Raw genomic sequence first — 14666 nt, forward strand, 5'->3', positions numbered from 1 at the left:
TTCACCTAGCTCGTGAATGGAAAACGTCGATTATGACCATAGCGTTCGATACACCACAGCGTGGGCGGCGCAAGCACTGAACTGTTGTTGTTCGTCTAACGCAGCCTCTGCCATGTTGGCCTCAACGTACTGCAGCTATCGCTGCCACGCGGTAGCAGCTTCGCTTGCTCTTTCGCCGATTGTAAGTAGCACTCCTTGCAAGAGATGGCGCCAGCTACCCCAGATAATATCGAAAGAACTGTGTCCGTTGCACAGTGTTGCGTGAACGTGCGTGCGTGGGTCTCGAATTAAGGCCGAGGACGGGGGCTCGCTGTGTTACTGTATTTTGCCCCTTCGATAGATCCCCTTTGCCCGTGACGAGTGCGCCAAACAAATTTCGTTACAATCACGCAGCGATCATCGATGTTCAAAAACCACGTCTTCTGATTGATCCGTGTGCCGGCAACACGACTTCCTGGCATAGCGGCAGGCGCGCCCGTGGTCGGCGGCTGCGAGCCGTTCGCGCGTTTCGACCAGCCTCCCTAAATCAGGACGTGTGGTGTTGGACGACAGCTACAAAAGTGAAGTGACGTTCCGTAAGGTGTCAGCTGACAGTGCTCTGTGCTGCTAGCGGGGAATTCGTCTACCGATTATCATCTTTTGACGTACGCCACACGCTGTTCGAGCTGCCCGTCGACACGGTGTTATGCGATTGTCCCATTCACGAATGCTCCTCACGGTAAGAATCATTTTTGCTGCCGTGTCTGCGCTTTAACTGGAGAGGCGCATAGTTTTTACCAATAGGCGCAGATATCACATCACTGCCTGTTGCGTGTTCGTGTCGGGAGAGAAAGTAGTGAAAGCAGTACTACGCATGCATGCATGCGTCGAGCTGTGTGACGTTTCTCTGATTCAAATGACGTCACCACTACGACGCGGCGAGTGCTAGCAACCATGCGCATTTCTTGCTTCTCAAATATTTGGGTTTACAGTGACTCAGAATAAGTATAGTCGTACTACAAGCTTTGGTGTGGCTTTATATAAGGCATACGTGCCCGAAAAGCACGTTCATTTTCGTTTCTCTATTCTTTATATATGTTTATCATTACAATTGTATGATTCTTTAAGTCTCATTAGTTTTGGCGCGGGGCTTGCGAATATTAACTTTTGAACTATTCGATTCAGTCTTCAAATCGAATAGTCAGAATTCGTAAATAAGAATGTTTTTTTCTAATGGCTTTCGAGTATTTTAATATGTCAACTGTGCGTATTCAAACATTATATTGGAGCAAACGTGCGAAAATTTTCAACCCCGCAAGCACGACATACACGTAAATTGAAAACTTACACAGTGCAACAGGCCACATTAAAGGAATCATTCGCACTTTCCGAAAACTCCTGTAATGCAAACTAATTTCTTAATTGTTCCTGCTGCTCTATACATGCATTTTGATAAACAACACTTGATAATGTACCATTGTAATGACAGAAAGTTGCTACGCCTATGAATACTAAGATGTGAATGCCGTATTATATCATCTGTGAAAATGGCTACTTTTATTTAAAAACTATTCAAAATGTATTTGATATTAGGTTCAATTCGCTTGCATTATTCGATGCGTATTTGTTTCTCTGCAAAATTGTTATTCGCACACCCCCTGGTTTTGGCTCATTGCATAGAGTTTCTCATTATAAGACCTAGAGGGAAATATGGCGCCATCATCTATGGGAGTTTCCTAAGGGGCGTTCTGTGCCATCATGGGAATGACGGTATATGTGTCTGCGAGGCCTGTGTTGGCTGTAGTTGTAAGAGGCTTCGTCTAAAATGGGTACATGGCTACACAGATAACGCATTCTTAAAGTAAAATCTTTATAAAAGGTTACCATTCAACTATATTACATCTCCCAATGAAGTTTACTCACCTACAATACATAACCAAGTGAAGAAAAGCAAGAACAAAGGACAAATTGTTCCATAGCGAGCGTGAATTTTGTCGTCTGACCTCCAACTTTAGCAGCCTGCTGAAACTTTATATGTTTCATATAACTGTACATGCAATAGCAAGTTTTCATAATTAAACAAAACATGTTTTTGTGTAATAATAAAGACAAAACAGCTCTTCACATGGTGTTTTAGTAGAGAATGAACCATTGGGACAGACGGAATGGTGCTTGCCAGGCAGCTGTCCTGGCTCTCCGAGAACAATGCCAATCCTAAGTCACAATATACCAGCATTCCCATGCATACCACAGTGCAGCAGCGCCAGATTTCCGTCTAGGTAATCTAGTGAGATTCTCTATGGCACATTGCACAGACGAACGTGTTACCTATGTGACTGCCCTAAATTGTTATGTTGTGATGAACCAAATTAAACTTATAAGTGCTGGCATGAGACCCACATTAGTTAACAAGTTTTGAAAAAAAAATAAAAGAAATGATTACTTTCTTGCCTAGAAAAATGTGCTAATATGTATTGTTATTCTTCCCCAACTTTTTATTTTCTGAGCTTGGCCTTGTATTGTTCGTACAGTCAGTGTAGCTTCACACCTGGACCGTAGGCGAAAGCTGATAGTGTTGAGTGCTGCTGACTTAGCCATATAGTGCAGATGTATTTTATATAGGTGTGATGCTTTACCTACGGTCAGTGCACAACGCTTCCCTTTTTCCTGGTTGGTAACTGAACATTTGATTAAAAAAGTTTCTCCACTGAATTCTCAAGGGAGACCAATATACTAGGCCATTTTCAACACCTGCACCACTTCTGAATGATATGTGGGACTAAATTTTCAATGGCTAATAGCTACATATTAATTACCTGAGAATCTTGAATTAGGTGTGGGACATGATATCATACAACCAGAATCTACTAGCTTCCACTAAGTCAATCGCTCCTCCTCTGATTAATGCGCAAGTGAAGCTTTGTAGCTGAGCTGTGTTTCAAGCTTTTGAGTAATCCTTTCTCTACAACCAGGCACATTGGGCGAAAATAACATCACTAGATCATGTTGTTTTGTGTTGTGCACTTCTCAGATGTTCATTTTCTCCACGAGCAGATTAAAGTTAGAAGGGTCAGGAATCAGCATCAGTGAAGATTTTTGTAAGATACTCGCAATTCACGCAGAAATCTTATTGAATATGTCAAGGGCGTCGGTTCAACAGTACTCTTTGCATCACAATAAATTATTCGTAAGAAAATGCTTTATTGCCCTCAAACCCGCAGCATATGTGAACTGTCTGAAACCAGTGTAACTGGTTTTTCATGCGCGAAGGTTGCTGCTGTTCCACTTGGTGCCAGTCAGGGCTGCAGCATGCAAAACATAGCAATGCGGACAAAATAGTGACAGTCATAATAAAGAATGCATCCATTTTCTTTTTGCTAACATCCGAAGTGTTGTATGCTAATGTGATGAGCTATTACCTTTTATGTATGACTGTGGTGCTGACATCATCCTGACTGAGACATGGCTCTCAAGCAAGATCCATAATTATGAAATGTTTCAGTGCTGTTTCAGTGCAATGTGTTTAAATTGTGCAGGTCTGACTGTGAATCCGGAATCGGTGGTGCCGTTTTAATTGAAGTTTCTGTTCAGCTGTCTTCACTTGCCATACTGGTCACGTGTCGTTTGGAACTTATGTGCACATGTGTTCACTTAGGCAAGAAAAGTGTTATTGTATGTGCGTGTTATCGTCCACCAAAATGCTCCTCCACTTTCTGTGACGCACTATGTCACAATATTCGATATTCCGATATCAGCGACCATCTGCCACTCTTTCTATTAACTCCTCGATATGAAAAGAAGGCTGATGAGCAGGTATCTTTTCTATGAAACTTAAATGATAGCTCACGCGAGGTATTCGCTAACTTAGTACAAGGGCATGACTGGAGCATTATATTAGAGCAGAGCGATGTCGATATTGCATATATGTTTTTTTGAATGGTCTATAGCTGTTTTGACAAAGCATTTCCACTCAAGGAAATCGTGGTGCGTAGAAATAAAAATACAGAAAGCCTTGGATAAACAAAAGTCTATATCGACGTATAAGGGATAAGAATAAATTATACCTCAGTTGCCGGGATCCTGAAGTGTTTTGTAGTAACAAAATATTCCGAAATTCTCTGAACAATGATTTAAGAAAAGCTAAAAATAATTACTACACAGCAAAATTTGAGAACATTTATGACAACCCTAAGAAGGTGTGGGAAATGGTAAATGCATTAACTAATAAAAAGAAACAGTTTGGTGATATAAAAGAAATAATTACAAATGGTAGAACTACTTGTAGTGATGATCTGGCTAACTCAATGAATGCCCATTTCATAAATGTAGGAAGTTATGAAGAGCATAATGCCACTGATTGTTAGACTAATACCCGTGTCACACAGGCGTTTGGAAGGCCTTCCAACCGATAGTCAGTTGACTCAAAGGTCAAGTTTGAGCTGCTACACGGGTGGTTTCGAAGGCCACCAAGTCAATAGACTATCGAGTCAACGGAGCACCTTACAACTCTATCGAAATCTCGATGGCCTTTGAGCAACGGAAACGGAAACAGCGCGAACATGCCCTCTCGTTCACAGGGTGCTCGTACTCACGGTTAGAAAGAACAAATCAAATCAAAATGCTCTAAAATACTATATATGAGTGTTATTAATTATTCAATAAAGTATTTTTGCCACTTGATATGTGCGAACTGCACGTACTCTCCACAACCACATTGCTCCACAACAGTGACGTGCAGCGATGCAAACGTTGCCGCAGTTTCGCTACTCAAAAACTTAAAAACTAAACATATATGTATGGCAATGTATAAACAATTTTTTTTAAATGTATAAACAAACATGAAAGAAATTATAGTGCTTTTAAGTAGTTTTAATGTTGTTTCACTTATCGTGACAAGAAAACGAAAATAAAGATCCGCAGCGCCACACAATTTTGCGAGAAACACCTGAACCACTCAGCGGCCTTTCAAAAGTGCCGTGTAGCAGCGTGACAACTCCTTTGAGTCGATAGAGTTGTGGCGTTTCGAAGCCCATCGACTGGAAGGCCTTTCAAATGTGCCCGTGTGACACAGGTATAATATTACAGCTATACCCATGTTAGAACAAACAATATTCTTGCAACCAACATCTCCTACCGAAGTGGAAGCGTCCACAAGGCTGCTGGAAAGTAACGTCGCCCCTGGAATTGACAAAATTGGCTCTAAAGAATTAAAACAAATATCTCACCTTGTTTCGGGGACAATTGCTCACATCATTAAACTCATGCTAACAACCGGTGTTTTCCCACATAAACTTAATATAGCACGAGTAAGAGCTATATTTAAAGGCGGCGATAGAAATAATTTATCAAATTACCGACCGACATCGGTGCTCCCAATTTTGTCGAAAATCATTGAAAGTGTGATTAACCAAAGGCTGATTTCTTGTTTTTTTTGATAAACACAAAATCTTGTCTAGTAGCGAATATGGATTTCAAAACAACAAATCAACTGAAAAAGCGGTGTGCTGTATTAAAGATAGCATACTTACAAATATTGACAGTAAAAAGTTAACTCTTGGTTTATTTCTAGACTTAAAGAAAGCATTTGACTCAATAAAGTACGACATCCTACTGCACAAACTGTATAGATATGGTGTGCAGGGAGTTGTACTAGAGCTCGTTAAAAACTACTTGAGTGACCGCTATCAAATCGTGCAAATAAAAGACACCACATCATCACTGCTAAAGTTAACACAAGGAGTTCCACAGGAGTCAATATTAGGACCGGTTTTATTTTTTGTTTACGTTAATGACATTGACTCGCGGCCTGGCTCTGGGAAAATAGGCTGCAGCTTAACACAGCGAAAACAAAATACATAATATTTCGTGCACTTAACAAACCACTAAGTAGGGAAATAGTTTTAACTTTTGAAGGGCAACAAATAACCAGGGTTAAGGAGCAAAAGTTTCTTGGTGTTTGGTTCCAAGAGCACCTTTCATGGAATGTACACATTAATGATTTAGCTACCAAACTCTCCCGATCTGTTGGATGCTTGTATAAAATTGCACACTTAATACCTATCTGGCTGAAACAAAACTTATATACTTCACTGTTCTACTTCAGATTATCGTACTGCATATTGGTATGGGGGTACCACAACAAAAACTAACTACAACAGGCTCATTATTCTACAAAAGAAAATATTGTGCATTTATGAAAATTATCAGAGATCCGTTGTGAACTAAGCACATTACCATTATTTTTTAAATACTGAATGCATAAAACTAATGATGTTTATGATGTTAAACTACTGCAGTATATAAACAAAAATGCACTATATATACACAATAACATTAATGAAGTTCCTTACGATATGAGACTAAAAAGAAAACAGACTCTAAACACAAGGACCAATTATGGTAAACAAACAACCAGGTACCAAGTACTAACAATCCTAAATAAGCTAGAAGATAACATTGATTTCAGTATGACTAGAAATGCCTTCAAAAACCATGTGAAGGAATTGTTACTAACACAGTGTTTGAGAGAGTGATTGTTGCAACATAAATATATTATAACCCGCTTTTTTCTTTTTTTCTGTTTTATGTGTATACATACATGTTCACAGTTATATGCTGCACTTTTGTGTACTATAGTAATTTACATGTATAACCTGTACTTTACTGCTTGTGGACCGGGAGAGGAAAGGGGAAGAGGGGTTAAGGGGAACATTTTTATTTCACCGTCTATATTAGTAAACAAACTGTAACCCAATAATTTTGTCAATTCTGTTCTCAGTTTGTGTAAACTCGTGTACAATGTGTTAAAATATGTAACGTTATGTGTGTCTGCTCACTGCCAATGAACTACCACGAAATAATGTATAATAAAAGCGTATAGTGCAGGTACAGGGGCCCCTGTCAGGCACTGTGCGCCTTTTGCTCCTGCACCTTTCTTGAAATTGTACTCAAGATGAAATAAACATTAATTAATTAATTAATTCATTCATTCATTCATCCAATGCCTTGCATAACATCAAAGTCCACTACCCCCATCATTCTTGTAAGCGATTTCAATTATTCATATATTTCTTGCAGTAAACACAGAGCTGCCGTCGCATCACTCATCACTGAGAACACTTTGCTTCATTAATTTGTGTAATGATTTCAAGTGGAGTTTGTTGGACAACTCACACATACCGCTTCCTCTTCATCTAAATTCTTGGATTAGTTCCAACCACTGAGCCAGATAAGATTTCTGATCTAACACATTCACCTGGGCTCAGAGAGCGCTGCATTCTTTCATTCGCATGCAAAACCAGGGCTGTGCAGATATTCCATCCTACAAAGGTTAATCAAGATTACAAAAAGCTAACATTGATTCAGTTAACACAGACCTGGAAAGCTTCTATTATGAATACACGTGCGATATCAAAATAGTTCAGATCAGCTAAACTGGACTATCTTCAAACATCAAATCTTGTTGCTAATAGAAAATTATGTGCCACTTGGCCTTGTCTGCAGTGCCTTTCGTTCCCCTTGGTATACGTCGACGTTAACAGGCTTTGCAGTAAGAAAAATAGATTGTACTGGAATGCGTCATGTCGTGATACCAGTGAACGGTGGGTAGTGTATCAGAACATTGTTTTGGAATATAAATATGTCCTCAAGACAGCTAAACATACTTTTTTTCGACTATCCTTTCATCCTTGCTGCAGTCTAATCCACACAAGTTCTGGAGTTTTGTAAGTTGTCCAGAAACACATAATATGCAACTATGTAATGAGCAAGAGGACATCATTCTGGCTAACGAATGCTGTGTTATTTTTCAAAATGTTTTTGTAACTTCGTTTTTGAATGATGGTGTTGTGTGTGGAGCCTTGTCTTGCAGAAACCAGTTATCCTCTTATGGATGCAGTTACTCTTCACTGGATTGGTATTTCCAAAGTGATGTAAAACTTAAATCCATCTTTTTTGCCTGGCACCGATGGAATCCCTGCTTTGTTTCTTCATCATACTGATGCGTTCTCATCAATTACTTTATCAGAAATTTTCACTCAGTCATTGCAGTGTTCCAAGAATCCTGATAACCGGAAGGGGGGAGGGTGGCGCCGGTCGGTAGGCAAGGTAACGCATCAAGCCCACAAAACTATAAGCCTATCAGATTACCCAGTATTCTATGCAAGCTGCTCGAACACGTAACCTTCTCAAACTTAGCAATTTTCCTAGGAAATAACAACCTCTTTAGTGAACATCACCACAGTTTCAAGAAGCAGTAATCTTGGGAAACTTAGCTCCTGCTCTTGCTAGTGGCCTGTTTTGTATTCTTGACTGTAGATATTTCATACTGTATATTTCTCGACTTTCTGAAAGCCTTTGACACCTTTTGCAACCATTGCCTTCTGCTAAAATTAAGAAGCCTTAATATTGAACCCAATGTATTTAAGTGGATAGAATGTTTTTATTGTATCAAAAACAATACGTCACAGCTAATAACTTCACCCACTTGTTCTGTTCTTTCTGGTGTACCACAAAGGTCCATTCACGGGCTGTTGCTCTTCCTCATCTATATTAATGATCTTCCTAAACATGTTTCCTCACAATTTGACTTTTTGCAGACGATTGTGTGATCTACCTGGAGATATCTAAGACATGTCACACATACTTGCTTCAAACAAATCTTAATCATGTCCAAGCATGGTGTCTGATGAGCACTGATTGGCTAATGAAACTAAATATGAATACATGTAAAACAATGCACATAGCGCACATTAGAATCGCACTGGCCATTTCACGTATTCACTTAGCACTGCCAACCTAGAGTCTGTTGATTCATATAAATACCTCAGCGTCTAGATCACTAACAATCTTTCATGACAAACTCATATCGACTTCCCGGCTAACAGTGCTGATGTTAGGTTTCCTTTGTCGCAGCATCACGCTAGCACCAGTTTCTGTAAAGCTTTTGCTCTTGAACAAAATGCTCGTCCGATCGAAACTCAAGCTCGAATATGCTGCATGTATTTGAGATCCTCGCTATGCTTTTCTAGTCTCATCACTTGAAGCCATAGAAAATTGCACAACTCGTTTCATTCTTTATTATTATTCCCGTATTGCAAGTGTAACTTGCATGGAAATCTAGCTTGATCTCACTGCCCTTACATTAAGACGAAGAATGGCAAGTCTTGTTCTCTTTCACTAGATCTACCAAATCAATTTATATGTCAAGAAAGCATTGCTTTCAGAACCTTACTACATCTGATCTCGCTTTGACCACAAGTTCTAGGTCCACATCCCAAGCTGCCGACAACTCTCTGCTCAAACTCATTCGTACCAAGGATAGCATCCAGCTGGAACCGCCTCCCTGCCAGCAATCCCAACCCGTCATCCTAAAAACCGCGATCAATACTGTACGTTCTGATAACCGCTGCTCTCTGTAATGCCCCATGTGTCATTGAGAGTACTGAAGTAAGTAAATAAGCACCGTAAAAGTATCCCAGTAGCCAATTAAAGTGAGCGACTACATGATTTCAGGTTCTTTCTGAGCAATGTACAGAATTTCGGCAATATTTCGGACACCTGAATTATTTTGCGTTTTGCAGTTACAGTGATTGGCCTGCTTTGTTTTTAAGTTTTGTTCGGGGGGGTCTGATATATATGTTTGTAAGCTTACATGGGTGAGCGGAACATAGCCTGGAATTTAGAGTAGAATGCTATTTGTAGCAAGATACCTGGATGAGATAGATCCTAAGATCCCCACTATTCCACTGTATTTCCAGGAACTTCCCGTTATCTGAGACATGTCATTTTGACTCGGGCTTCACGCGAAGTGTTGAGATGAGATTCTTATAGAAGGGGATGAAAATATGGGATGAAGTGGGATTAACTGTCTCTCCGTAGAGGACACCTCAACCGCGCTGCACAGGGGGAAAGAGGGAATTGAAAGAGGGGTGAGAGAAGTGTTGAAGCGAACAGCTTTCGTTGACCCTTTCGCGGTGGTCGCCGCCGATACAAAGAGCGCGTGCTCTCTCATGAGAGAGGCGTGGTTCTCTGTGAAGAAGGGAAAGGTTAACACTGCCTCTCAATGCGCGGTAGTTTGGATGCTGTGCTGGAACCTCCGCCCGTTCTCCAACGATGGCTGCGGGATCCGGTGGCGAGAGTCGCCTTCCACGCCGATGAGGGAATCACACTGCCGCAAGGGATGTGCTGATCCTGTACACAATTACTAGCAGACATCGGGAGAAGCCGCGAACTTTGTTCCGTTGCGATAATCTACAAAAGAAACCTTATAGAATCAAGAGCTGGTTATCATTCGGACTATAGCTGTAGTGCTTGCAACCAAAAGCAACTTAAAAGTGCCGTGACTGTTGATGACGAAGAGCGGATATGTCTTTTAAAGTTACCCTTGAGCCGAGCAAGTGAACACTCAGCAATAATATTTTGAAAGCAGCCAGCCAATTAAACTGTTCGTCTTCACAAACCAGGATGGTGGCTGCTCGTGGTAGCTCCCTGCTAATGCGCTAAAACACATCAGGCTAATTAATAATAATAATAGTAGCAGTTATCCACAACGCGATACGAAACTGGCAAATATTATTATTGTTGTTAATATTATTATTATTATTATTATTATTATTAATCATTCATTTATTTACCGTGACCTTAGGAACAACACTAAGATCTGAGCGCTGGCGCTAGCATATATAGAAAACAAGCAAACAAAACTGCAGGGAAATATAAATTTTAAAACCAATGATTAAAGAAACAATTGTGAAAAGGACAGTGTACAAACACACAGCAAAAAAACTGTGAATGGCGAAACTAACTTTATTGGGCGAACCTGTGCCCAGAAAAAACTCAACGAAAATGGCGAGCACAGTCAGCAATCGTCGAAAATCTGATCAGCGGGTCAAGCGCGTCGGCTTTTATACATCAAGTCGTATAATGTTCCAGAGTAATCGCTGAGACCCACTTGTCTTCCACAAAGTTCTACATTATTTGCGTCGCGCATACATGCAATCGGATTACACAAGGTTCGGTGACAGACATCGGATGGAAGCATCGATAACATTCCAGAAACTATCGATATATGCAGGGCGTCCTGCGCTGTGCGATAACATTTTTTAGGCGGTGAAACGTGGTCGCCCGATAAACATAAACAAGTACACATGTCAATAATAATAATGATAAAGTATTTTCACCACGAGGATGAGGGAGTCAGTGGTAAACGCTACAACGAGTTTGAAGGGCCCTCAATTCTTACATCTGCCCTATAGGGCAAACAGTTGTCATAACGCCAAGATCTTGTCAGAAAGATTCCCACCGATATCGCTGCACGTTGCGTAGAAACCACGTCGGTTGACCCTTCGTGCATTTCTGAAACTTCTTGGTCAAAACTTTTTGTTGGGTAGTTTGTCGTGGCTTGGACGTGCTGGACTAGTTGGTGAATAAACATGACGCAAGTAGCGCAAACATTCGGAAGAAGAGAGTTTTCATAAAAACGCGGTGAAGACGAGAGGAACACATACGACAGGACTGTCGTATGCCTTCCTTTCATTTTCACTGATTTTTTTAATGATAGCTGTCAAGATGAACCAACTCGCTCCAAACCAAGGTAGTGTAAAAGAAGAGAGGAAACAAGACGGAGTGGCACTCTGTCTTTCTGAATTTTAGCGCTACTTCCATCACTGCTTGCCCACAGTGCCAGAAAACCCGACGCTCAGAGGAGGCCTCGACAAAGGGGGCACCGCAAGGCGCACAGCAACCCATGAAACTTGCCGCTTTTACCACCAGCACTTGCCGTAAGTTCACAGCTCCGTAGGTGTCCGTCCAGCGTCGGGATTGTGCGTGCTGTACGCTCGCTTCACTTCGAGGTATGAACATATTGTAGGTCGCATTTTATCACCCGCACATCTGATACACCAGCAAACGAAGACGTCAGTCCCGAATCCCTGCCGACGTGGGAGGGCGCTCGAAACACAGAGTATAAACGCACGCATCAAAACTTGCTTCCACAGATATTTGACAGGTGGTACGAGTCCACCCAACGCACCCTTACCTGCATTGGCTGTTGAAATATGTCGTCAGTCATCCTTTTCTTGGGCCGGTATGAGCTATTTTAGCCAACCCACAGACATTGCAAGCGCCACGAGATCTCAAAGGGCAGGTGTGGCCTTTACGAGATGGCGCCATTTCGGAGGCTGTCCGCAAAACAAGAACAAAAAAAAAACGATTTTGTTTTGTCTTCCTGGTAAGTAGCATTGCCATCGGCAGTGGTTGTCTGCTGTCCGTTACAAATACTATATGTCAAGGGACCAAAAAAAAAAGATACCAATAATACAGAAAGAAAGGTACGAGCTAATGGGGGGCGTGCGCTTGCAAGTGTGGGTTTATTTTAAACAGTCTGTTGGAATATAGATATATTTGAATTCAAAAGGTATATTAAAAAAACGATCTTCGAATATCGAATTGAATATTTTCTCACTTTTAAACAACATACAATATAAAGGCTTTGTGGTGGCAGCTGGGTAAAAAAGACTGCTTCTTTGCACCATTCGATATATTTACTGGCATTGACAAGTGAGCTTCCGACTAGCTGGAGAGCTTGTATAAATGAGAAACCACTGAAAGGCGATTGTATCTGCCGCACGGTCATAATGCAGTAATGAAACAAGAACAGTGCTGTTGAAGGAGCAAATCACAAAATACTGCAGAACCGCACCGCGCTTCGAAGGGATGCGAGCATGTTGATACTGTCAAGGTAATAAATTGCTTTGCTCAAATGGAGAAAACAAATTCGTAAGCCCAAGGAAATTATTGTGCAGTAGTTATCTACCCTCGGTGTTCGCTCAGCAACCGCGGCTCCATTGCAGCGCCTCCACTTGACTTTCCACGAGAAATTCGTCGAATTTTCTTGGACAGAGTAAAGTGAATTCAACACTGTAGGAGCATCTGGATCCGCAAAATCAGTCGGCGTGATGATTGACCGGGACGAGCTCGGCAGACGCGGTCTTTTAGTGCTCATAAAGATAGGACGCTTCCTTCTGCGGTCAAATCGAACCCGCGACCTCGCTCTGAGCCCCCGAGGCGGGTCTGCTTACACATGTCAAGCCGTCTGGGGGGAATTCGGGAATGCCCTCGCTTTCCTCCTGCCCGCCCACTTGCGTCCGCTGACTGCTTCATCGCGCGTCGCCGACATCAAGCAGCGTGAAGGCCTCCGAGGCGCTGCAGCCGAGCGTGCGCCGCGGCGGAACGAAAGCCCGACGCGCTCCTCCGCCCCCGCTCTCCCCTCTGGGCGGGCGGGGGGCGCCGCCTGGCGGGGAGCGGGACCGGGGTGCCAGCCGCGGGACCTTTTCCCACGGTTGGTGCCGGCGGGGGCCGTCTGGTCTCCTCGCATCCAGCGACGCTGCCTCCTCGCTGCTTTTGTACAGCTTGGGCTGAAGGGGCCCGCATTGTGCCGCTGCGTGCCTGCGGGGCATCTGCGAGTGGTGTTTTGACTCTCTCGCGCGCTTCCAAAAGCGCGGCGCTTTATTCTCGCCACCCCCTCCGCTTCTTTTCCTTCTTTTTTTATTGTTTGAGTATTTCATGTAATGGTTCCAGTCGTAGCTACACTTGTACTGGACAGTGGAGGGGCGATTTGGGCAAGGGAGGAAAGAAACGACGTGGCATCCCTTTAAAATTCAGCTCACCTTGTGGAGAGGGGGAAAATGAAGGGACTGACGGGCTTAAGCACAAGAAGTGGAGGGAAGAAAGACCGAAGGAAACAAAATGAGGAAGCACAAAGGAGTTCCCCAAAATCCTCACTCGGGTCGTTTCGCTCGAGCTATTGATGGAAGAAACGAGTGTGAAGAGAGAGAAAAGAAAGGGAGAGAGAGGAGCTCCTAATGCCCCCGTCCTTCTTCTGCTCAGACTTGCTTCGAACGTCTCGTTTCGTCTGTTTGCGTTGACCCCGAGGACGCGGCATGTTCGCCGAAGGGACCGCGAGAGCTGGTTCTGTGGGTATCGAGAAACGGAGCTCGCGCGCCATTTTTCTGACTAAACTGGTTGTCCAGTCTTCGGTCCGTGCACGTACTTTCCCCACACGAGTGCCGGTGTTTGAGCAGGTGCTCGCATCTCGCGAATTTTCTTTTTATTAGCGCGTCTTCCCCTCCTCAGCCCTGTTACTTGCCACTGGGCGCTGTTCCCTCGGAGGTGTAACATAGTTGACACTAGAATGTTGTGTAACCATGTGGAAATCAGCGCGGCTGCTTGACGGCGCCATGCGTCAAACGGCCGAAGAGACGCTTATTCGCCACTAAAATAAACTGACGCCTTTGTCAGTAAAGACAGGGTCCTTCAATATTTTAATAATTTACTTAGTTTAATAATAACTTAATACTTCAAGTTATTAAAGGAATCTGGTAAGACCTTTCCGATTTGCACGTAATCAGGGTTGTGCACGTACACGACTCTCTTAACAGCACTGAGTGACTCTGTTAGGCGGTGCTGAACATCTGTATCTGTCATACCTGAGCTTTGCCCATTATCCGAAGGGGCTGCAGTTCATATATGTCAGCTGCATGGAGACCGACCGAGTGGCGGTGAGATTTCTATATTGGTCTTACTCACTTTGCACTTTTCATTATTTGGTAATTGTGCTACATTCAGTTTCGGCAGTGCACAGTGAATTATTATTTTACAGTGGTTCGCTGTTAATGCCCCATTTGGCG

The 14666-nt window shown here is 42.6% G+C and overlaps 1 protein-coding gene across 1 annotated transcript in view; it reads left to right on the forward strand.

Moving 5' to 3' along the window:
* Positions 1 to 255: 255 nt before the first annotated feature.
* LOC126545195 (mRNA decay activator protein ZFP36L1-like) overlaps positions 256 to 14666 on the forward strand; it is a 72065-nt gene continuing 57654 nt past the window's right edge. The window contains exon 1 of the mRNA XM_050192954.3: positions 256 to 718. Coding sequence (XP_050048911.2) covers positions 686 to 718 — 33 coding nt within the window. The 5' untranslated portion in view covers positions 256 to 685. The remainder of the gene's footprint in view (positions 719 to 14666) is intronic.

The sequence above is a fragment of the Dermacentor andersoni genome, chromosome 10 (genome assembly GCF_023375885.2).
Source record: "Dermacentor andersoni chromosome 10, qqDerAnde1_hic_scaffold, whole genome shotgun sequence".
In the NCBI taxonomy this organism is placed as follows: Eukaryota; Metazoa; Arthropoda; class Arachnida; order Ixodida; family Ixodidae; genus Dermacentor; species Dermacentor andersoni.